Raw genomic sequence first — 22,674 nt, 5'->3', positions numbered from 1 at the left:
CATCACTCTCTAGCACCAACCTGCTTCAATACAATAGTGGAATAAAATTGCAAGATAATGTATGTAGGGCATTCCTGGTATATAAGTAAGAACAATGCAAAATGTCTGATGCTTTGAGTCATCACTTTCAAACAAGAGAGTTATGGAAATAAATAGATTTTACATATGTTAGAAACATAGAAACATAGAAACATAGAAGACTGACGGCAGAAAAAGACCCCATGGTCCATCCAGTCTGCCCTTTTACTATTTCCTGTATTTTATCTTACAATGGATATATGTTTATCCCAGGCATGTTTAAATTCGGTTACTGTGGATTTACCAACCACGTCTGCTGGAAGTTTGTTCCAAGGATCTACTACTCTTTCAGTAAAATAATACTTTCTCATGTTGCCTTTGATCTTTCCCCCAACTAACTTCAGATTGTGTCCCCTTGTTCTTGTGTTCACTTTCCTGTTAAAAACACTTCCCTCCTGAACCCTATTTAACCCTTTAACATATTTAAATGTTTCGATCATGTCCCCCCTTTTCCTTCTGTCTTCCAGACTTTATGTTCCTGCATAAAATGGTATAGTAGAGCTTCTATATATTAGCTTCCATGCACAGAGAACCAAGAATAAGCTCAAAGTTCTTTTCATGATTCTGAGACTTTGTAATGAATAAATTAAGCTCTCATTCAAAACGTTTCTCTGTATGCATGAAAAAGTAATGTTCTCCTTGAAAATGGGTGTCCCCCCCCCTTGTCTTGCCTAAGTGTAAAATCTTTCTTACTTTCTATAAAGTTGGAAAATTTCTTCTTATTTTTTTATTTCACACTCAACTCTTTCCAAAACAGATTCTATCAGCAACCAAACTGATTATGCTCAAATAAACAGTCACATAAATATAGCACCAGTAAGGCAAGGGAAAATTCATTTTATTCTATCTATGGAATGTTCTTCTATGTTATACGTCATCATCTGAACTGTAACTGCTCCTTCGGCTGCTTCCTTTTGATACAGCAGGAGACATAGAAGATAAAAGAGGGTCAATCCCAAGAGGCGATATGGTATCATCTAGTAATATTTCCTCCAGTCTCTGTTCTTTTAAAGCAGCACTAAAAGACAAGTCTGTAAAATGGGAGAGTGGATCAGAAAAGGCTGCAGCTGGGTCGTGTAGATCAACATGTTGCTCATGAGCCATGGCTATATGTTGAATATAGTCTATTGAATTCTCTTCTGGATATGCCTGTTGTCTCATGACTCTGGATGCTAAGTCAACTACGCTGACCGAAGACATGATTGGTAGTCCATGGGTATGTGCTTGTATTTCTAGCTCCTGTGTGAGAAAACAAAATATTTAGAGAGCAGGAATTTTAAAAAATTGTAGGAATTTCATGCATCATGGTAGTATATCTGGCGCAGTTCTGAAATCTAGTCTCACAGTATGCTTAAAACGTAACATATTAACGCAACAAGCCTAGTTTTTTATGTTTTCATAAAGCCACATAAAGACTACATAATCATCATAATGTTGAATTCTGGTCAGTTTGGTATGATTTGGGAGTCTAAGTTTCAAACACAAATATAAATTTATTTATTCCTTCCTTCCTTCCTTCCTTCGTTCATTCATTCATTCATTCATTCATTCATTGGACTTATATGCCACCCTTCTCCAAGGACTCAAGTCGACTTACAACACTTTAAAAATACAAAATACAAATACAAAAAAGTCCAATATTTAAAACAGCCTAAAACCCCAAATTTAAAATCATGCACCCTTATTCACTCATACTAAAATCATACTAAGGCAGGGCTAAATGTTAATGTTCAAATGGCTCCAAGCCTGCCGGCAAAGGTAAGTTTTCAAAGCCTTTCAGGCCAAGAGAGTGGAGGGCGGTATGGATGTCCAGAGGGAGTTTGTTCCAAAGGGCCAGAGACACCAAAGCGAAGGATCTTCCCCGAGGCTCTGGCAGATGACATTGCCTGGCTGACGGGACATAGAGAAGGCCAACTCTGTGGGACTTGACCAGTCACTGGGATACATGGGGCAGGAGACGGTCCCATAGGTAATCTGGTCCTAAGCCATGTAGGGCTTTATAGGTCATAACCAACAATTTGAATTGTGCCTGGAGACCAATCGGCAACCAATGAGCTTGTGGAGTTATTCTCTGAGAAGGGCAAAAGTCGTCCCCCCCCCCAGGTAATGGATGGACAGATGGGATTGTCCTTGGATGACAAAACCCACTGCCACTCCGTCTTGTCAGGGTTGAGCCTGAGCCTATTAACACTCATCCAAATCCTAACAGCCTCCAGACACTGGCACATTACTTCCACTGCTTCACTGAGTGGACACAGGTGGAAATGTATTGCTGAGTATCATCAGCATACTGATACTAACTCACCCTGTGCCCTCGGATGATCTCACCCAGAGGTTTCTTGTAGATATTAAGCAGCAGGGAGGAATCCCACAAGGGAGGGACCTCTGACCCCCTGCTAACACCAACTGCAACCAACCAGAAAGATAGGAGGCAAAGCACTCCTGACCCCCCCAGCCAGTGTAGAAGGATACCATGGTATCGAAAGCCACTGAGAGGCCAAGAAGCACCAGGATAGAGGATTGACTCCTATTCCAGGCCCGCATGACCAAAGCATAAATGCCTCCATTCCAGTTCAGGAACAAAAAAAAAGTCTCCTAAGACATTTTCCTTCTAAATAATGGAAATTAGATTATGAGATTTATTTATTTATTAGATTTGTATGCCACCCCTCTCCAAAGACTGGGAGATATTGTATAATACTTTATTTTGCATAATACTTTATTTTGTAATGATATAGAAAATGGTATAGAAAATGACCAAGATGCAAAAGACATTAATCTATGTTTGGAAATCAAGATACCCATTTAAAAATAATATTAGTGGAAAAAAATTAGTTTCCAAAAGTTCATAAAACAATAATATTATAATTAAATTATTATTTTATAATAGAATGATGAAAATGAAGGCTTACAGGATATTAAAACTGTTGTGAGGGGGAGGTTTGGATTCTTAAAAAGAAACTTCTTTATACACAGTCTTTGTGACAAAATATATAATCAGAGCTTCTTCACAATTTTTCTGGAAAATCAGTACTTTCTACATCCGGAATACACACATACACACACATAAATATTAACAATTCTTTCTGTTTACAGGATTGTTTTTCCCATATCAGCTTCTTTAAACTAACAAAATTGAAGAATACTTCATTCTAAAGCTAAGCATTTTGCATATGCGTTTCAGTAAAATATTTCTTAAAAATAAATTCAGTTAATATTACAATTATTCTCTCAATATATTGATTGAAAGTATATTTTCATTTTACTATCCCAGCAATTGAAAGAGAAAGAGAGAAGAAATCAAAAGGAAAAGAGAAAAAAAGAGATGGAGAGACCAAGAGGGAGGGAAAGGATGAAAAAGAAAAGAAAAGACAAAGTCAAACATCTAAATAACTATCCATAATGAGTGCTGAACTAAATAACTCTATAGAGTGCTAAAAATAACTATAACAATAAAAACATTTAATTTTCTCCAAAATTTTCAAAGCAAAACAAAAACATTTTTCTTTCCTTGATTCAGAGTTTACAGAAATATTAAATACCTAAACTTATCCTTTGTTACTTAGGACAGATGAGACTGGAAATCTTTGTTCTCACTTTCTTAGCTAGTGAAAGTTTGGCATGATTCTTACCTTGCTTACAGCTTATAATTGATTGAATTAAACCAGTTTTAAACATTTATAAATCAAGCTGTCTTGTTTCCATAAAGTAGAACTTGATTAAAACTGTGTGTGTGTGTGTGTCTTTCAATATTTGTAAACTAATCCAATTAGCAATGTTGTGTACATAACAAATATTAAAATAGTATTATATAGAAAACAAGATTATTATAAATAAGATTAATAACAAAATTAATAATTTTAAATTTACTACTTTTAGAATACTAACATATAAATATTTTAATCATCTAAAATATTATCAGATGGTCTTCCTATTTTGCTTGTAGATGCAATTCTACTGTAGAATGAATTCTTAATATCCTCCATGATACAGGTGACATCTGAAGAAGACAGAGGTCAGATACGATACTGGGAAAATGAGGGAGATCTACTGTATGAATAAAGAATGGCTGCTTAATATAACTGTTTAGCAGGGCTTTTTAATTATGGGGAAGCAGTGACAGTATGGAGGCAATTGCCTGGGCTTAACTCATATTAGGTTCATCTCCAAAGAAATTAAATTATTTGAAATTATCAAGATCACATTTTTAATTCATGTCAGAAAAACTAATCAGTTGAAGTATGATCCTAATAGATATTCTATTAGAAATTCTCCACAAATTCCCACTGTATGGGTTCTTGAGTTCAATGGACCAAAATAATCAAAGTGGGGGACTGTGGATTTGCTGGAGAGACAGAGTAACGACACGGACACAAGAGCTGGATTTAAACTGGGTCATTTTAATTAACATAATTTTGCATAATTTATTCATTAAATTTGCATATATTAGCATAATCAACTATGACCCGGAAATGGACCTGCAGGGTCAAACAAATACTTCCGGGGCGGAAATGACGTTATGACAAAAACTTCCTGGGCAACTCATGGGCGTATCTCAATGCAAGTCCAGGTGAGGGACCATTCCATCACCTGCGACCCTGCCATGCTTTGCATGAGGGCGGTCCCACCGGCTAACCCGAATCCGGGAATTAAAGGTGCAGGACCCAAAGACAGGTTCCCCCCAGCTGCTCAGGCAGACACTCCCTCCATGAGCTTGCGGAGAACCTGTCAATCATCCCCAAAGATGCCCAAGGGAGAACGCGCGGTTGCTAAACCACCCCAGTTTTCCGCCCCTAACCTGCCTACCCAAATGACCAAAGGTAAGCCAATTAACCTAATAAAGGCAAGCACCCCCTAACCGCACATCCATCTCCTCAGTGTGGAATGGGTGAAAAAACAGCCCGGCTAAGAGGCAGAACTGCAAAAAATTCCCATTCGGCCCCCTAAGGGCAACCCCTAAGCACACTGCAAAATAGGGAGGGAGGGCGGGTGTCTGCTCGTGGCTGATGTCCGAGGCGAAAAGGCTGAGCCTCGGCCTGCTCGCCCTTATATAGTGCGAGCAGGCCCCGCCCAGACCAATCAGCAGCCAGGCCTGTCAGGCCTGAACTCCCGAGCGAAGTCTCGCCTCGCGAGACTTCGCTCGGGATCCAAAATGGTGGCCGCCATGAGGGTCCGGTGTCTCCCGGTCCCTCCAGCAAAGCCTGCTGCCGGGTAAGTCCAGCGCCGCTATTGCTGGAGAGACGGAGTAACGACACGGACACAAGAGCTGGATTTAAACTGGGTCATTTTTATTAACATAAATTTGCATAATTTATTCATTAAATTTGCATATATTAGCATAATCAACTATGACCCGGAAATGGACCTGCAGGGTCAAACAAATACTTCCGGGGCGGAAATGACGTTATGACAAAAACTTCCTGGGCAACTCATGGGCGTATCTCGATGCAAGTCCAGGTGAGGGACCATTCCATCACCTGCGACCCTGCCATGCTTTGCATGACGGGGGTCCCACCGGCTAACCCGAATCCGGGAATTAAAGGTGCAGGACCCAAAGACAGGTTCCCCCCAGCTGCTCAGGCAGACACTCCCTCCATGAGCTTGCGGAGAACCTGTCAATCATCCCCAAAGATGCCCAAGGGAGAACGCGCGGTTGCTAAACCACCCCAGTTTTCCACCCCTAACCTGCCACGGAGCGGGGGTCAGATCTCTATCTTGGCCCCCCGACTCCCCCCTCTAGCTGCGCCAGCTCACGCAGAGACCGCTGCAGGTCCTGTAAGAAAATGGCGTTCCACTGTTCTGCCCGGTAAAGCCATGGCCGGTCTATGGTGATGAGTGGATGGGCCACTACAACCCCACCTAATTCCCTAACTGTATTGCCCAGGGCCCTATTCACTCTACATCTAGCCCGGTGAATGGCCCTAAGGGAAGTGGCGGCCCTCCCATCCTAGGTAGGATCTCCGACCACACCACTTGCGTGGCGGGCCACTCTGCACGAAGCCTTCGCAGGTCTTCGCGCGCCTGGATGATCAGCGCCAGGCCTCCCAGAATGCAAAGGTCATTGCCCCCGAGGTGCAATACCCACCATCTGGGTGCGGCCACGGGATGCTGCCCACCCAGACCCAACTGGGCGCGACCCTGGGTAGCCGCCCGCCCAGTACTGCCGAGCGCAGCCACAGAATGCTGACCGCCCAGCAACGCCGGTAGGAGACCCTCCCACCGCATACCTCTCCGGCCCGTCCAGGCAACCTTGACCCACCGCCCCAAGGACAACTGGGTCCCGATGGCGCTTCTGGCTGCTGAGCGGCCGGCCCCAAAATATCATGCCGTGGCCACACAGCAGCGCCGTCGGTTTCGCGTTAGCCTGGGGACCTGCAAGAGGACACACACAGAGAGGTTACCCAGCCTAAGCCCTGCCTAGGATCCTCAGCGGGCCTAACATAACCCAAATATGCCGCTGCCCGCCAGTGGCCGATCTCCTGAATCCGATGGGCCGGAAAACCAGAAAGTGCCGTGCTAGTGGCAGCGCCGATACGGAACGAATGTGTTCCATAACCGGCGGGATCCATACCTACCTGGGCCATTGCCCTGGACACTAACACCCAAACTTGGTAACGGGTCAGAGGGGTACCGACCCAATGCCTAAAGAGGTACCCCTGCCCCGACCCCCGTAAGCTACAATAAAGCTGTAGGGCGGCCACCGGACACACCGACTGGTCGGCGGCCGCACTAAGCTGGATACTAACCCCTCTGTGTAGCTGATCCGTCTTAGACTGCCTTACTACAAGGGATACCCCCCCTTGTCTAAAGGCCAGATCATCATACTGGAAGGCCCGGAGCAGAATGTCAGCCAGAGATGACGCATGGCCTCGCTGACCCTGAGGGCCCCAAAAAACATGACACAAGTCGCAGCCCTAAAAAAGACGGGACTCATACAAGGAGGCACACAGACTGTCAAAAACCCCTCTAGTCAAAGACAGCCGCTCCACCGTCAGAGCCCGACGAGTGTCACCAGGGCCCCCCGCTTGCTCCCTCATCCTGCCTTCCAGCATCTTCTTGATGCGGAAGTCACCTGAAAAATCCGCAAACCCACCCCCGCCTTGGACAAAAGGCGAGGCCGGCTAACCTGGACCAAATAGTCCTAACTGACAGGCCACGCTGTCTAAGCTGGACGCAAAAACACGGCCAGGCGCTCTACAGGGACAGGCCAAAAATGGGGAACCCCTGCCCTGCCTGAAATCCACAAACTCCCTACCAGCTCGCTGGTATGCCCGCAGGGTGCCGGGCGCTACAGCTAGGGAGACAGCCCTGGATGCCTCGTCTCTCCACCGCTCGGTAGCCCCCCAAGACTCCAGAGGTGGCCGGGAAACGCTTCTGGCAACTCACAGGCCCATGGGGCAAGGGTCCGAAACCTGGACAGCTGACCATGGGACAAGGCATCAGCGACCCCGTTATCCAACTCGGGGACATGCCTAGCCAAAAACAACGTGTTTAGGGACAAGGACCTGTGCACAAAATGGCGGACAAGCCGCATGACCCTGTCGCTCTTAGAGGACAGGGCATTCACCACATGGACAACCGCTAGGTTGTCACACCAAAAGTGCATGGTCTTGTCCCTAAACTGCTCCCCCCAAAGCTCTAAGGCCACTATTAAGGGGAAGAGCTCTAAGAACGTCAGGTCCTTAACCAACGAAGAGGCACTCCATTCCGGAGGCCATGCCGACCAGCACCACTGGTCACCTAACACTACCCCGAAACCACAAGTCCCCGCGGCATCAGAGCAGAGCTGCAACTCAGCTTCCAAAAGAAGCTCGTGCCTCCAGAAAGACAAACCATTAAACCTGACCAAGAAATCCCGCCACACGCCGAGGTCAGCCCTGACCCCAGCGCAGAGGCGGGTACGATGATGGGGCAAACGGAGCCCCTTCATCGCGTCGTACAACCTCCTGGAAAAAGCCCTACCAGGAACAACCACCCGACAGGCAAAATTAATAATGCCTGCCAATTCCTGAAGCTGACATAGGGTAACCTTCCGGCAGCCCAGCACCTCATCGAGCTTCCTTCTGATCTTGAGCAACTTCTCTAGGGGCAATCTGGAAGATTGCTCCTCTGAGTCCAATTCAATACCCAGAAAGGTGATCCTGGTGGCGGGGCCTTCGGTCTTCTCAGAGGCTAAAGGCACCCCTAATTGAGCACAAAGGGCTTCGAAGTCCCGCATTAGAGCAAAACATTGCTCCGAATGCGCAGGCCCCGCCAACAAGAAATCATCAAGGTAGTGAACGACAGTACCCAGACCACTTTGCCTCCTGAGCGCCCACTCCAAAAAGGTGCTAAAAGTCTCAAACAGAGAGCACGAGACAGAGCAACCCATAGGCAAGGCTCTGTCCACGTAATAACCACCCTCGAAATGGAAGCCCAGCAGCTCAAAGTCGTCGGGGTGTATGGGGAGGAGCCGAAATGCCGACTTAATGTCGCATTTACCCATAAGGGCTCCTGTCCCACACTTCCTAACCATAGTCACGGCCGCATCAAAGGATGCATACCTGACTGAACAAAGCTCGTCAGGAATGAAGTCATTCACTGACTCCCCTTTTGGAAAAGACAAATGGTGAATCAACCTAAATTCACCACTCGCCTTTTTGGGGACCACACCTAAGGGAGACACATGAAGATTCGGGAAGGGCGGCTCCAGGAAGGGCCCGAGGATCCTGCCCTCGGCCACCTCCTTCCGAATCTTCTCCCTAACAATGTCTTCATGATCAACAACCGACCTAAGGTTGTCAGACATGAAGGCCCTCCTAATACCCATGTAAGGGATACTAAATCCCTTCGAGAATCCTAGCAAGAGAGCGGCCGCTCTCGAGCGAGGGTGGTAGTCGCCCAACCAACCCTCAAGCACTTGTAAATTGATTGGACTGGGCCCCTTTACCCCCAACAGGTGGGGGAGGCTTTGGGGGACCCCCGCCCTTCTTTTCCGCCCCCTTCTTGGGGCGGGGACACACGGCTGAGGAATGGTTCCCCCCACAATTCCCGCATGCGTGACGAAACCTGCAAAAGGGACGAAAACACGCCCCTTTTGCGGCGAACTCGTGGCACACCAAGGAGGCCCCTTTTCCAACACCACCCGCTGCGGCCTTGGCCGGCGCGGGCGTCACGGGCTCCTCTTCCATAAAGTGACCGCTGTCGGTCCTATCACATCCTTCCTTACCGGACATATGAGTGGCCTGGAACCAAAGGTCCGGGACCACCATATCCCAGGGCAAGTAGGGGTCATGGGCGATACGCATCCTAAACCCCTTATCGTAGTGCCGCCAGATCGTACCTGCGTACTCAAAGTGGGCTCTCGCTATTAGATCTATGTATTTCAGCAAGGCAGCGGCCCTACCCGGCTGCCTCTGAATCACTACCGAAGCGAAGGTCAAAAAAGCGTACAGCCAAGAGCTGAAACACTTTGTGACCTTCGTTTTTTTAACCGTCTCCCCAGGCACCACCTCCTTGTCCTGCTTGGGGACCTCCCTATTTAAAAGGGAGAAAAGGTCGACATATTCCCCCCGCCAGATTGCTTCCTTCACCGAGGGATGGAGATGATAGCCCAATGGTGTCGCGGGCAACCCACAAGGGATGGCCCCAGGCTTGATACTGGCGAACGGGTCCCACACCGTGGTGGCCCCCGTCCCCAGCACTCCAAGCCCTGGTGGGTACACCAAAGGGGGCGGTGGCATAATGGCCGGCTGAGGAGGGATCCAACCCCCCACCCCTGCCCCAGGTGGGAAAGATACCCCTGGCGCCACTGCCGGCGGGGCCGGCGGGGACCAAACCTGTCCACATGTGCCTGCAGTGGCCCCCAGAAAGCTAGTGCCACTCCCCAATGCAGGCGGGATAAACCCGGGACCCTGCACGGGGAGGAGCGGTGTAGTACCAGAGTGTGGTGCAACCTCACCTGCCCCATAAGGGGTGGAAGCCATCCACGGGGGGCCCATCCTGGCTGGGCCCTGGAATGATGACCACTGCCCCGGCTGGGCCATCTGCCCAGTCTGGGCCGTCTGCCCGGTATGGGCCCTCTGCCCGGTATGGGCCAGCTGCGCGGTGTGGGCCACCTGCCCCTCCTGGGCTGGCTCCTCTTCGGGGTCGGAACCCCATGCTATGGAGGCAGTCATGGGAAGCCCCTCCGGGCCACCGCTCCAGCTCATCGAGCCTCTCCAGGACCCTGGCCCAGGAGACAGAAGGAGAAACCTCGGTTTGAGGGACTGTGGGCATAAATCCCACCCCCCTGCCGCTGGGACCACCCCCGGGGGCCCCTCCGCCGCAGCCCGAGCCCGGGCAGAAGGCCTAGCAGCCCTCCTAGGCCGCACCACAGGTTGGGCCGGGAGGGCCTGAGCTTGCCGCTTTTTAGGGGCCATTGAACAATGTATTGTGTTTCTGTTATTAACAATAGACAGAAGAAGGGGGGAGGGCGGGACCAACCCCCAAGAACCCTGCACCCACTAAGCAAGGCCTACCCTACGCAGCAGGCCTCGCAAATGCAACTCCCAGGAGGCCAATCCTCCACCCCTCTCAACGGTGGCAGCAAGGCCCCACCACCAGGCCTTTTATAACCAAGACCGCCCGCCCCCCCAGGAACCCCCGCGGGCCCGCGAGGCCACCGGAGGGCGGCACCCCCACAACCCCCAACCCAGGGGCAACGGGGCTCCAAACCAGAGCGGAGCCCAGCCAATGCTGGCTCCGCTGTTCGCAGAAGGCCTTTCGCCAACAAAGCAGACCACAAAATGGCGGCTCGCACGAGGCCGCACATAAAATGGCCGCCGCGAGCAGACTGACAAATGTCTGCTCGTGGCTGATGTCCGAGGCGAAAAGGCTGAGCCTCGGCCTGCTCGCCCTTATATAGTGCGAGCAGGCCCCGCCCGGACCAATCAGCAGCCAGGCCTGTCAGGCCTGAACTCCCGAGCGAAGTCTCGCCTCGCGAGACTTCGCTCGGGATCCAAAATGGCGGCCGCCATGAGGGTCCGGTGTCTCCCGGTCCCTCCAGCAAAGCCTGCTGCCGGGTAAGTCCGGCGCCGCTAATTTTACTCTGTGCCTCTCAGAATTTTAAAATGCCCACATTTTCACATGTTTCACTGTGACTGTTTTTATAAAAAAGATTGTTTTCAGTAAACATCTATTTACCATGTTATGCATATTCTAGATAACATATTTTCAAACCCTGTAATGTTTAGTGTTTTTAGCACTGTGTTACTTGAATGTTGAAGTCCTATCAATCTCTGTAGAGTTTTAATACTATGTTACCTAAGATCACCATACTTTGCAACATAGTCCTACACATGTCTATTTAATTTTAATTTAATTTAAGATATGACAAACCACTTCTGAAATCTTTCCAAGAAAACTGCAGGGACTTGTCTACATTATTGTGGCTAAAGATTATTCGCTTGATTCTGGTTGCATTATCTACCTCTGAAAATGAAACAGGTCCATGGGTTTTGCCTTACACTAAATACTCTAAAATGCCTCTTTTTGCACACCAACTCTCCTGCAATATGTAGGAATGCTATCTAGAACTGTGTGTATACCCTACCGCATTAAAAATTATATAGCTCAATCACAGTCAATTATAGGAAGTGACCATAAAATTTGTGCTGCTTAATTTCAAGTTGGACAATGTAACTCAAAGTAAAACAAGTAAGGTACAAGTAATATAGATCTCCCCCTTATAGTGTAGATTTATGTATATGTGTTTTATAATCATTCAATATGGTTTGATCATGTAGAAACTATAGCAAAATTAAAAGAAGGAGGACGGAAGAGGCTGGCTTTGAACCAGCATTTTTCTTTACAAACCTGAATTCGTAGCAAGAGTCTTCTATTAGCCTGTTCTAATTTCTTCTGCCTCTGCTCTAATTCTTGAGCTTTCTGTTGTTCTTTCTGTAACCACTTGATATACTCCACTGATGCCTTTAAAATAGTTCCTTTATTCCAGCGCATATCACTGTAGAAAGTAATGATAACCTTTTCACAATTATGCATGTCAGCAAAATTCATAAAAATGTACAAAATCTTTTATATTCATATGAAATAATGATTTACATGACCATTATTCACTCTTAGATATTATTGCTTCTGAATGGAAATTTTAATAGAATAGTTAAAAAGCCCTTATATATTAAAATTAATCCCAGAATGAAAATAAGTGTCAAAGGAACATAATAAAGTACCTTTTTTTGTGTAAGATCTAAATGCAGATTCGTGATTCTATTTTTATAGTCTTTATATTTTTAGTAAAAATGCTTTTGTTATTAACTCTGATTAAATTCTATGTGTAGAACTCTCCATTAATGAACTAGAAACCATATATTACTGACAATTTAAGCATAAATTTCTGAATATAATTTAAAATTTATCTCTTTCCACGTGATCTTCTAATGAACATGCTTTTATTCTTATTTGAATAAAAGGTTCTATCTAATTTTGATATTCAGTGTTAATAATACACCAAAATCATAGTTTAGTTTTAGCAACAATTCCATATCATATTTTAAAATACTATATGAAAGTGTTTTGTATATCTAGGCTAATATGATTTCTCACTGTTAATAAGAGATACTTAGTCCCAAATGGCATTTATCTTTTATCTATCTATCTATCTATCTATCTATCTATCTATCTATCTATCTATCTATCTATCTATCTATCATCTATCTATCTATCTATCTATCTATCTATCTATCTATCTATTTATTTTAATTGGACTTGTATGCTGCCCCTCTCCATGGACTCGGGGCGGCTCACAACATATATCGAAATACATAACAATAGTTTGTCCAATTAATGTACTAAACAAGAATTCTTAAAATTCTAATTTTAAAACTTTCATTCACACTCTCATAATAATCATGCTAACGGCATTTGTTGGATAGGGGAAGGTCTAATGTCCCCAGGCCTGACGGCAAAGATGTGTTTTTAGGCTCTTTTGGAAGGCAAGGAGGGTGGGGGCAGTGTGAATCTCCAGGGGGAGCTGATTCCAGAGGGCCGGAGCCCCCACAGAGCCTCTTCCCCTAGGTCCTGCCAGCTTACATTGTTTGGTCAACAGGACCCTAAGGAGACCAACTCTGTGGGACCTCACTGGTCGCTGGGATTCGTGCGGCAGAAGGCGGTCTTGGAGATAGTCTGGTCCTATGCCATGTAGGGCTTTATAGGTCATAACCAATACTTTTAATTGTGTCTGGAAACCAATCCGCAGCCAATGCAGTCTGCGGAGTGATGACAAAATATGGGCATGCCTTGGAAGGCCCATAACCACTCATGTGATTGCATTTTGGACGATTTGAAGTTTCTGAACACTCTTCAAAAGTATCCCCATGTAGAGAGCATTGCAGTAGTTGAACCTCGAGGTGATAAGGGTTATAAGAGTTATAAGTATGCTATTTCAAGTATCTTGTTGAAAATATCTTACTGTGTGGACCAATATATTATATGTAGATGATCAGTTAAATTTGAATCTGAAATTATCCATCAACTGACACAAAAATTGACTCTAGCAATGTGCCACTTTGGACAAAATGTCCACACTAAATATGAGATTGAAAATTCCTGCTTCATACTCCGCTCCATTTTTTGAATTTCCTTTTTATTTAAATTCTAAATACAATTATAAAAATGACAGGTGAACTCACGGATCATTAGACTTTGGAATAAGGGTGCCAAGCTCTTTGATCCGGTAATTAATGTTATACCTTCTTCTTCTTTCAACTATAAAACAAGATATCTTAATAGTTGCAGAATATAACAGAAAATATTTAATTTGTTAACAAACAGCAATACAGTTGTTCTGTTACAAAACATGATATTTCAAACATCACAGTATTTCTATTTTGTAAAGCTTGAAAATATTTAACCTGTGAAAACCATTAAATATCTAGTTTAACTATCCTGGAGACAACTTATTTTAAAAGGGGAAAAATAAGAAATACAAAAATATTTATTTTAATGAAAGAACACCTAACTCTTCATTTAAACTGGGCTACTAACAAAGCTTTTATAAGGATTTAACATATAAGCAGTGAAGGGCTGCAAAACAATTTTATTACCACACTGTAGGCATGGCTTATTTTGTGGGTGTGGCTTTGATGATCAAGTAACTGGGGGTGGCTTAAAGGGCATATGACTGGCTTAAAAGTGGCCAACTTGATGTCACTCAGGTCAAAGGTTTGGTTTAGGATTAGGGTGCCTGGCTTCTCCTCACCTCAAAGCGATACAATTTCCCTATCTATTTACTGTTACTGAACCCAGAAGGGAAAAAAAGAAAAAAAAATCAAAATTTTCCTACTGGTTCTGAGAACCTGACCAAAATTTTTCAACCTGTTCTGCATACCTGACCCCACCCTCAGGAGCCCATCACTGCATATAAGATAAATATAACAATGGCTACCTCTAACATTATGGCTGTGTGTTCAAATTGTGATTCTCATTTGATTTGACAATTAACTAAAATTGTGAATCAGTGCACACAGATCAGTGTTTTTATTTTATCAGATAAGTTATTTTGAAAAGCTGCAAAGAGGTGATACCATGTATTTGCTGTTGTTTGAATGAAAATATTTACTTTACAATTTCATCCATGTTTACTTTAAAGGAAGGTCTAGCTTTGATTTTTAAAAATGAATGCTTTATTCTTTCACAAATTGTAAATCTTGGTTACCATTCATGCTTGAAATTGGTCTGTGAGACCCGAAATCAAGGTTTGAGACCCTGTAAAAAATTTTCCCTGCATATCTGAAACTTGAAATTTCATGACTTTTCATCATTTCAGGGGTTCTCTCTATGAGAATTTTTTTTGGGGGGTGGGAGGTTTCTTTCTTGCTGAAAAAAAAAAACTCCCTAATGTTATGTTCCCGGGTCACCCTGACCCGGACCGAAAACTCTTCATTTGCAGTGCTTATGTTTGGTCTTTTTGAAAGCTTTTTTCACTTGGAAAGTAGTCTGAACATTTCTTCACACAATGGAATGAAAATTGAACTGAAAAAATTAATCCTTATTGGTTTATTTTGCCCATAAATGTGCCTCCCCCCCCGTTTTTGTGAAAGTTTTTTCAATTTATGGATAGTTTTGCTTGCAAAATGCAAATACCTTGAACATTTCTGAATATAAGAAAAATATAAAGGAACTGAAAAAAATGATTCTTACTGGTTTTTTAACATCAGAAATAAGCCCCCCCCCCCCCCCCTCGGCTGCTTGCAATCATTTTCACTTTTTATTTTTTTATGCTCCAAATCCAAAATATTCTTTAAAATCTTAGGCATTCATTTACTTAATTTAACAATGCTGATCATCAAAAAATATTTTTGGGGTGGTGGCTAATTGTTTTCTGGGCAAAAAAAATTCATAACTTCGAATCTGTTTCTGTTCGTATATGACCGGACCAAAAATATTTTTTTTAGGTACTTGAATTTGATCTTTTTGAAAACTTTTTCAACTGGAAAACTAGTTTGAACATTTATGAACATAATGATATGAAAATTGAACTGGAAAAATTGAGACTTATATTTTTATTTTGATCAAAAAGCCCCTCCCCCCATCCTTTCTGAATTTCGTGTCAATTTCTATTTTTTAAGGCTACAAATCCCTAAGAAATTTTCCCCCAAAAGGTTTGATATACTAAATTGAACATTTCTGAATATAAGAAAAATATAAATGAACTGAAAAAAATGGTTCTTATTGGTTTATTTTTGCCACAAAAGGGACACCCCCCCCCCCCGGCCTTGCTGTGTGCCATTATTGTCACTGTTTATACATATTTGTCTAGAAATATTTGGAATATCCTTTTGAAAATCAACCACATTGTAGCCAGATAACTAATTTTATGAAAGAAATCCATTTTACTAAAAAAAAGTATGTAAGTTTGAAATTAACAGCATAATTTTTATATAAATTGAAATAACTTTATATGCAAAATAAACCAATATGCATCAATTTTTCCACTTCAATTTTCATATCATTATGTTCAGAAATGTTCAAGCTACAAATCCAACACCAACTTTAGCAAAATTGAATGTATTCTGCTAGCAAAACTATCCATAAAGTGAAGACTATGTCACAGAAACGGGGGGGAGGCACATTTATGTGCAAAATAAACCAATAAGGGTTAATTTTCTCAGTTCAATTTTCATATCATTGTGTGCAGAAATGTTCAAGCTACCAATCCCACACCAACTTTAGTAAAATAGAATGGATTTTGCAAGCAAAACTATCCATAAATTGAAAAAACTTTCACAAAAACGGGGGGGGAGGCACATTTATGTGCAAAACAAACCAATAAGGATTAATTTTTTCAGTTCAATTTTCATTCCATTGTGTGCAGAAATGTTCAAACATGTTTCCAGGTGAAAAAAGCTTTCAAAAAGACCAAACATAAGCACTGCAAATGAAGAGTTTTCGGTCCGGGTCAGGGTGACCCGGGAACATAACATTAGGAACTTTTTTCGAACAGCATACAAGGGTTAAGTTTTTTAATTACTTTACAAGTGTTTTTTTAACAAACAGTATGAGTCACTTTTTTATTGTAAAATATCTTGTGTTTAGGGTTGAGTAGCATTAATCAGTTTAATTTGACGTTCATGTGCGAACTCATCTTTCACACCTAACATTTTATATTTAATATCTACTTGTTGCATGCAGCCATCCACTTGCTTTATATTATTATAGAACATTATGGCACAGTTAGCAGTCACTGTCATTAAATGTTTATGCAAACATAAAAATATCAGGTTAACTAGAATATTGTTCAAATTATTTGGCACACAGACATAATTTATTTGGAATGGGCAGTTTCATTTCAAGATGCCCATGAAGCATGATGCATATATAAATTGCAAAGAAACAATGCAAATAAAGTACAGTACAATTATGTTAACCTCACCAAACCTTGCATAATTCAATACAATGATATTAAGTGAAGTGGAATGTTGGTTTCATTACTTAGTTTAAACTAGATATCTAACCTTATGGCAGAAGTCATTATGATTTATTATTGATAAGATGATATGGGCCATACACACATTTTTCTCCTAAAAATCAATTTCTGGTCATTTCAGGATTTATTTCTATGCATACAGCATTAGGCAACATATCTACATTAATCCAAGGCACTGAAGACCAATAATGCAGTATTATTGATATTTAATAATTTGGGGTAAAATAAAAAACAATATATGAAATTAAAATGCCAAACGAGCCATGGCAACACAGTGGTTAGAATGCAGTATTGCCAGCTAACTCTGCCCGCTGCAAGAAATTTGATCCTGATCAGCTCAAGGTGACTCAGCTTCACATCTTTCCAAGGTTGGTAAAATGAGACCCAGATTGTTGGGAGCAATATGCTGATTCAGTAAACTGCTTAGAGAGTGCTTTAGAGCACAATGAAGCTGTATATAAGTCTAAATACTATTGCTAAATGGAAAAACCAGCAGGAGCTGTCTGTGAATATTAAGCAACATATGCAAAAAGTGAGAAGAGTGATGGAAATGCATCCATACCTGGACCATACCTATGATATAATACACATCTGAAATTATGATTTGGATACAACTTGAACTGGCCAATTCGGAGTAAAACCATTAAAGCAAATGATGATTCACTATACATTACATTTCCATAAAAACATTAATAGATGATGTCTTTCCCACAAAAATGGAGGAAAAGTTTACTTCAATCAAACAAATTGTCAAAAAAGGAAGTAATTGCATAAAAGACAGGAAGAATAGGCACTGATGCAAGTTTAAGATTGGCACTTATTGAATACATAAGAAGCAAAATAATATAATAAAAACAAGAACAGAATACTGGCATAAAATAGCATTGCATGGTCAAATTCTATAAAAAATTGAGGGGAAAGTAGATGACAATAAAATATGGCAATGGCTTACAACTGGGACATTTAAAAAAAAGAAATTGAAGACATGATTGTGGCTGAGAAATTGGAGGAGTTGGTTTATTATCCATGTCAATGTTTCAGGTCTATCTCCTTCACATACAAAAAGTTTGTTCAGTCTTTCTTCAACTATAACTCTAAAGCAGAATTATTTCCACAATCTACTAACAACAATAAATATTTGGAAAGTGTTAAATGTACTCACTGAGATTATGGTTGTCCTTTTTTATTCTCTCTTTTGTGATTCTGTGTGTATCTGTGATAGAAAGAAAAAATATTTATACAGGTCATAGATTCTGTGTGTATCTGTGATAGAAAGCAAAGTCTAAGTAAACAGTTAGATTACTCTATATGAACAAGAATTTTTTTACAAACAAGGTTTTAAGAAAAGTTTACCATCTCAGACTTCCTAATTCTTTTTGATATTTGGTACTTCCTTACTTGTTATTTACAGTATGTGCTGAGGTTTTGTTTTGTTTTTAAATATCATGCATTTTTAATTTTTTAAATTCTGAGGAAGCAGTATCCAATTTGTTGTACTTTACATTGTGGTGAGAGAAAACTTTATAATATTTTAAAGTGAATTTGAGTTCCTATTATTATCTTGCCAGGAATAATCAGATTTGTATGTTGGAGAAAGAGGAAGAAAATCATCTCTTTGTTCCTTTAAGTTGTACTGATAAACTCCATGGTTGTTAACATTCTTTAGATTAATTGAATAAAAGTCTGAAAGATGTTAATTCATTAATGTGGTGAATGGCTGTATTGTGAACCTTTAAGAGAGTCACTTATGATGACCTGGAACAAATGTAATGGATGATAATTTATTTATATCATGGGCCAGAAGTCAAAATGTGTGCAGATCAATTATATATCCTACAGTAATTACAACCATTAGCTGCATCTGTCTAGTTATAAGGACCAGCAAGGACAGCCATGACTTTTATTGTTAGGGATATTCACTTCAGAACAAATAGAGAAAAATGTTTTGAAGCAGAACATTCTGATCCAGGGAGGCTACTAGTCATTTAGAAATAGAATGCTAAATGGCTAACAGTGTTCCTTACCTGTTCTCCACATTTCATAATTCATTACCAAGAGTGAAAACAATCACATGGATGGTTTAAAACCAGTTAATAAGGAATTAGAGAGGAGAAACAATACACTGTGAAGGTGTCCAATGTGTATTTAAATCACTTCTACTTTATTTTCAATCTGCTTGATTAACTTTGTTCTACAAACAGATCCTTGAGCCTTTGTTTAAACAAGCTTTTTAGTATGCCAAAATCTCAAGCTGTATTACCTGTGATTTCCCTTTTTACTGGCAAATTGGAAGGACAAGAAGTATTGGTAAGACCCATATTGGCAGCCGACATTCCTTGGTCACTATTGTAGATATCCAGAATGCTATTTGAAAGCTTTGAAGAACAGAGAGAGAATGAAAGAAAAAGACATAAAATTAGATGTGAGGGAATAAAAATAAATTTATGATTTTGCCATAGGAACTTAGGAAAAAAATTCCATTTCAGATGTTTATTCAGGTCTTAATCCCAATGGGAACTGCAAATGTTCATCTAAAAACATACTTTGCCCTTATCATCTATAAAATAAAATAAAGTGCGGGGGTCAAAATTGCCATTGTTCAATATGCAGAAACTAGAAGGAAATTGATTTGAGTTTTATATGCAGAATGATGCCTGGTTATGGCCCCTGATGTCTAATTTTGAATTAATGCCATAGCATATTTTCCAATAACAGGATTACTGTTACTACACTTCAAATATGAGTCAAGTTGAAAGGAAAATAACCTTGCTGATCTTACCTGGGACCCAAGTGAATTTTCAACTATCTCCCTGAACTCAAATCCTAAATTGTTTGTGCTTTGTGCAGCATACAAAAAAGATGCAGCTATGCAAAGCATTTTAAAATAGACCTGGATAGAGCATATGAGACCATGTTATGGGCAATTGTCTTGCAAGGGCATTAGGAGACATTATGTAATTAATTCTCTATCTGCTATGTAGATGTAATTTTTATAATATGCTATTTGATTATTCATTTCTGATCTTAAATATAAAATCCTTCCAAACATAAAATTAAGCTTGTATTTTGTTGGGATTTTTAAAACAACATTCAAATTTGTAAAGCCTTTGATTGATACAATTTCACGCAATATGAACAGTTGATTCATACAGATTGATTTTTGTGTGGCTGCAATTTTCCCCCTTTGATACTACATGATTTGGAATGGGGACTGTTTCCAGAATTTTAACTTGCTACATAATTTGCTGGCTACTCAATGGACATAGAATCAACTTCCATATGCTCTTACCTAGAGTTCTGCATAAAGTTTAAGTTTTATTAAGATTCTATAGCCCCAAGAGTGTGCTTTTTATTCTTTTCAAGATCAGTGCCAACAACTGATTGTTTTATCCTATTTGTTATATGGCTACAAGGAACTCTTACAGACAACAAGTAAGGAGTAATAAGGCACCAGGCTAGAAACCTGGAGTGGAGACTGTGAGTTTTAGCCCTGCCTTAGGCACAAAAAGCCAGTTGGGTGATCTTGGCCCACACTTCCACACTCTTTAAGAAGTAAGCAATGGAAAACTGCTTGCCAAGGGACTTGTACAGCCAGTCACCAGGAGTCAAGACTAATTCAAAGGCATCAAAAAACACCAAACAAAACCAATCAAAACAAAAATAGTAAATGAGATATCAGAAAACGGATAAAATGAATCAAAAAAATAAATGTCTAAATTGCACCATAATCCATAATATCGGTAAACTGGAGTATTTAACACTATATCCAAAGTAACTCTAAATATAAAAACCAATTAACATTGTAATTTTATCACATGTATTTGCAAGAACTGATGTTTTTATTAAAATGATTAAAAACACTGTTGCACTGTAATACTTTCATGGATTGCTATTGTTAGCAGCAGACTTCACACATGTGAAGTTTTGTTGGATGTCTACCAAATTCTTTCTCTATGCTTGCATGCATTTTCTATCCTGAGTCTGAAACATGCAGTTTTCTTTACTGCTGTGATTTTTTTTTTTTAGCCCTTGATAGAGTTAACTGGTTAGGGAAGTAGTTTTATAATTTCAACTGGCAAGCTTCTGTTAATGTAGCTTTACAATAAAGCAGAATTATGTCATCTAATCTTTTTGCATGTCTGGCTTTCCTGAGATGGCTGACAATATCCTAGTCTAGGTAAACACTTGTTCAGTTCCAATGTACAATACTTTTAAACTTCAGTGTGAATATAAAAAATGTGGAGAATCTATCTATCTGTCTGTCTGTCTGTCTGTCTGTCTGTCTGTCTGTCTGTCTGTCTGTCTGTCTGTCTGTCTATCTATCTATCTATCTATCTATCTATCTATCTATCTATCTATCTATCTATCTTGTATACCACCCCTCTCCCAGGACTTAGGGCGGGTCACAACAATCCAAGAATCTTGGAAACTTTGGAGGAATCAGTTGTGATACATTCCATCAGCTACATTAAATATTGCCCCAAATTATGTACCAAAGACAAATTCCTTGTGTGTCCAATCACACCTGACCAATAAAGAATTCTATTCTATTCTATTCTATTCTAAATTATCAATAATATGTATAATGTTGGTGTTATGGTTAGCTCTGGCCCAGCTCCTGCCCCAAGGACTGTGGATGTGGGGACGACATCCACATGCTGCAGGCCTTTTTTGCCCCTGGTGGAATCTGCTGACCAAAAAGACATGAGTGACAGGGAGGAGGAGAGTGTGGCCGACAGCTCAGAAGGAGATCAATTATCTAGCTCCTCCTTGGATTCAGAACAAGAGTTAATGATACAGCCACGCATGCGTAGAGCGATGCATAGGCAACAACAACTGAGAGATTATTATCAAAGAAAATGAGGCCACCTGTGGTTGGGTGGGGCTGTGGTGATTAGTGAGGCTGCTATAAATAGCAGCCTGCGGGTTTGGCCATTGTGGAGGATTATCTGATCATTGTTTCGTGACTGCTTTTCTGACTTTGACCTTTTGTGTGCTGCTTTTTCCCCACTTTGAAACTAAACCAGAGCAAAGGGTGTTTCACTTTGTGAAAGAAGAAGGACTGTGAATTGCCTCACAGCTGCAAGCTAAGTATCGCAGAACTGATAAGAGACTTGTACAAATTACCAGTTTGTTTGGAGACGAGTGTTCTTTGCTGTAGCAAAAGAGGGCTTAGGTTAAGTGAATTTTCCTTATAAAGAACATTGTTTTGAATTTTCAAACGTGTGTGTGTCTGAAATTTGTACCTGTGAATTTTTGGGAGGAGTCTACCAGAGAGCCCGACAGAACAGTATAATTCTCCACCTTAGACACACACCGTTCCAGAGGAAAGTGTTTGGGATTGTTTGCTTCTCTTTTTTCTGGCATTTACCTGATCCTGGCTGCTGGTATGGCAGACATCCAAGCAGTCTTTGAAGCTTTGCGGTTGGAGATACAAGGGCTGATGCAGACAGTGCAACAATTACAGAATCAGATGGAGTTATTATCTCAGCAGCCTGTCATTTCACCAGTGCAGCCAGCAGCTCCTGTCCCACAGCCCCTGCCAAGGAGGAAATGCTTTGTGGCTCTGCCTGAAAAATTCTGGGGTGACAGACGCATGTTTGCAGCTTTCCTCAGTCAGGGGCAGTTGTTTA

At 41.7% G+C, this 22,674-nt stretch overlaps 1 protein-coding gene across 2 annotated transcripts in view; it reads right to left on the bottom strand.

Moving 5' to 3' along the window:
• Window positions 1–593: 593 nt before the first annotated feature.
• The window catches only part of TFEC (transcription factor EC), a 67,515-nt gene continuing 45,434 nt past the window's right edge, over window positions 594–22,674 (bottom strand). For both annotated transcript variants that reach the window (XM_070755484.1, XM_070755483.1), the window contains 5 exons: window positions 19,302–19,416; window positions 18,204–18,254; window positions 13,746–13,821; window positions 11,914–12,061; window positions 594–1,317 (listed from right to left, as the gene is read on the bottom strand). In XM_070755484.1, the coding sequence (XP_070611585.1) occupies window positions 946–1,317; window positions 11,914–12,061; window positions 13,746–13,821; window positions 18,204–18,254; window positions 19,302–19,416 (762 nt within the window). In that variant the 3' untranslated portion in view covers window positions 594–945. The remainder of the gene's footprint in view (window positions 1,318–11,913; window positions 12,062–13,745; window positions 13,822–18,203; window positions 18,255–19,301; window positions 19,417–22,674) is intronic.

Source organism: Erythrolamprus reginae, chromosome 6 (genome assembly GCF_031021105.1).
Source record: "Erythrolamprus reginae isolate rEryReg1 chromosome 6, rEryReg1.hap1, whole genome shotgun sequence".
Classification (NCBI taxonomy): domain Eukaryota; kingdom Metazoa; phylum Chordata; class Lepidosauria; order Squamata; family Dipsadidae; genus Erythrolamprus; species Erythrolamprus reginae.
Note: the sequence above shows the minus strand (reverse complement) of the source record. Positions and strands in the feature narration are given on the sequence as shown.